The sequence below is a fragment of the Acomys minous genome, assembly GCF_964271855.1.
Source record: "Acomys minous genome assembly, chromosome: 2".
Classification (NCBI taxonomy): Eukaryota; Metazoa; Chordata; class Mammalia; order Rodentia; family Muridae; genus Acomys; species Acomys minous.
In genome coordinates, this window is record NC_140484.1 from 136,673,044 (window position 1) to 136,675,969 (window position 2,926).

A 2,926-nucleotide genomic window follows, 5' to 3' on the forward strand; every position below is an offset into this window, starting at 1 on the left:
TCTTTCACTAATTTCCCTGAGATTTTATGGCTTGTTACATCGGGTATCCTAGGCTATTCTTTCTAATGTAGATGTTTTTATTCTGAGATGCCTGTGAGACCCAGGAAGGGAACTGCTAAAAGATCGTTCAATACAACTGAAGACAGTGACAGCTCTCTGCCTAGAATCTTAGATATCTACACTGCTGAGCCCACCATGCTCCATGGTAGTTCCAAACTCATGGGCACAGGTACCCCTAGGTAAATTCAGTGGGTCACAAGACAACAAAAAAGCATGAACATTAAAAAAAAAGGACTAAAATGTGGGAGAAAGAAGGATATAATAAGGGGTGAGATGCTGGAGAGAAGGTTCAGCAGTTAAGAATACTGGCTGTTCTTGTAGAGGCCTTGGGTTCAGTTCCCAGCCCACACAATTTGTAACTCCAGTTCCAGGAAATCTGGCGCCCTCTTTTGGCCTCTCTTGGCACTGAGCATGTACATGATGCACAGACACATACGCAGGCAAAAATCACCCATACACGTGTTTTCTTTTAACTTTTAAAAAAATGTGGGTGAGAAAGCAATCAAAATGTATTATATATAATATATAAAGTTGTCAAGAATGGAATTAGGTTATTAAAAAAAGAAAGCTGAATATATGAATGTGGATCTCAAAGGAAAAGACTAAGCTGGAATTATTAATTTGGAAATCATCATAATTTAATGACATTTTAAGCCAGACAACTGACTTTGTCAGATTTAAAGCCAGATAACTGATTAGAGGGAAAAACTATAATGGACCTAGAATCAGAATGTATAGATACCTTTTCATTTTGATATTACCAGTGTGCTCTGCTCACATTTGTTCTTTGCTCATGCATTCAGCCCAGACACTTTGCACTCTCTGGATTGTGCCTATGCTGTTTCACATGCCCCACTTGCTAGACAAAGAAACAGATGTTTGTGTATAATAATGACCAAATTCCTTTACATGTAAATACAACCAATCCCAACCTTAACATATTTAAACACTCTGGTGTTTTTCAAGGCATTCTGTGGTATTTTCATCTAATTTTATATTTACTACAGCTGTGTAGTGATGGCAGCCATGATGCTGGACAAGAGGATGATTGTGGTATAGTCTGAGAAGGCAAGCTTGAGAGGAAAGAGAGGCCTCTGGACACACTAGAAATTTCACATAAGTAAAATTGAAAATATGTTTTTCAGCCAACACACTTAAAGATAGAATTGCCACTATTGAGAACCCGTATAATGCCAGCCATTAAACCAAGTGGTCCAAATACTCAGCTGAGGACCCAGGTAGAAGTTTTTTTTTAATAGGTTAAGACTAAATTTCCAAAAAATGTTAACTCCCCATGGCTCAGAATGTAATAGAACCAAGATTCAAACTCATATATGTTTTATTCTACCATGAATTTGCTTTCTGCAACAGACAACACAGCTCCTGAACATGGGGACTTCCTGAAAAGTTCTCTTTCTCTCCTTTTGGTAAGAGAAACTGCAACGGCATTATGAACTGTGACTGCTCTCAGGACTTCCACACAGCTGACAACATTTGCATCATGCTATCCCTAATTTGCTTGGTCTTCGCACCATAGATGATAGGGTTAAGCATGGGGGGAACTAACACGTAGAGGTTGGCTAGAAGAATGTGTACATGGTGGGGGATATTCTTGCCAAAGCGATGAGTAAGGAAAGTAAAAAATGATGGTATGAAAAAAAGGAGAATGACCCCAATGTGTGAACCACAGGTGTTGAGAGCCTTGTGCCTGGCATCCTGGGAAGGAAGTCTAAACACAGCCTGGAGGATCAAAGTGTAAGAAATACCGATGAGTGCAACATCTACCAAAACTGAAGCCATTGGCACTGAGAAGCCATACCAGATATTAACGGTGATGTCAGCACAAGCCAGTCTGGCTACACCAATATGCTCACAGTATGAGTGTGGAATAACATTGGTCCTGCAGTACGACAACCTCTTTAGCAGGAATATGATAGGGAAAATGGTTCCGATGCTCCGTCCCCAGATGGCCAGGGTCATTTTTCCAATTGCCATAGGAGTTAAGATGGCTGAGTATCTCAGAGGAGTACAAATAGCCACATAGCGGTCAAATGCCATGGCCAGAAGGATTCCTGACTCTGCCACAAAAGCAACATGGATGAAAAACATCTGAGCAATGCAAGCATCAAAGGGGATCTCCCCATCATGGAACCAAAAGATAGCCAAGGCCTTGGGCACAGTGGTAGTCGACAGGAGAATGTCAGTGCCAGCCAGCATGGATAGAAAGACATACATGGGCTCATGGAGAGTGCGTTCACTCAGGACAACCAGGATGAGGGCTCCATTTCCCAAGACTGCTGTGATGTACATGAGACAAAAAGGGATAGAAAGCCAGGTGTGGTACTGCTCCAGGCCTGGGATTCCAAGTAGGATGAAAACAGTTGGATGGATGATGGTGAAGTTATCTCCAAGCATGCTTGCTTTTGAAGTCGCCCTGTGAAGACCAAACAATTAAGTAAACGGAGAGGCAGTATGGAGAGCAGCTGTGCCTTCTGGCAGAGGGCCAGCAAACATCAGGGTGACTCAAAGTGTCTGTTACTGTTCCACTTCCCACATTAGCATTGCAAATAGAAACAAGTATTCCAGACCATACCTCAGAAATGTCTAGAACCCACATACACATCCGTGTTCTCACTTCCACATGACGCTTTCCCAGACTTCGATCACTCACCCGTTCCATTACAGCTGCCTGCTGTGCTAGCCAAGGCTTCCTGTTGTCACCCCTTTACACTCAGCAGCTCTGATATAGGGTTGGTGACAGGCTCTAAGCAAAATGCTTTTATGGTTTGGCTTGTTTTGGTGTGTGTGTGAGGTATGGGTGCCAGGAGTGTGGGGTGTGTGGGTGTGTGGGTGTGGGTATGTGTGT

The 2,926-nt window shown here is 42.6% G+C and overlaps 1 protein-coding gene across 1 annotated transcript; it reads right to left on the reverse strand.

Moving 5' to 3' along the window:
- Positions 1–1,511: 1,511 nt before the first annotated feature.
- On the reverse strand, positions 1,512–2,475 carry LOC311581124 (olfactory receptor 52B2-like; the record flags this gene model as incomplete). Its single annotated transcript, XM_084753152.1, has 1 exon — positions 1,512–2,475. One exon carries the CDS (start codon positions 2,473–2,475, stop codon positions 1,528–1,530), a length of 948 nt encoding a protein of 315 aa, XP_084609278.1. The 3' UTR covers positions 1,512–1,527.
- Positions 2,476–2,926: the final 451 nt, after the last annotated feature.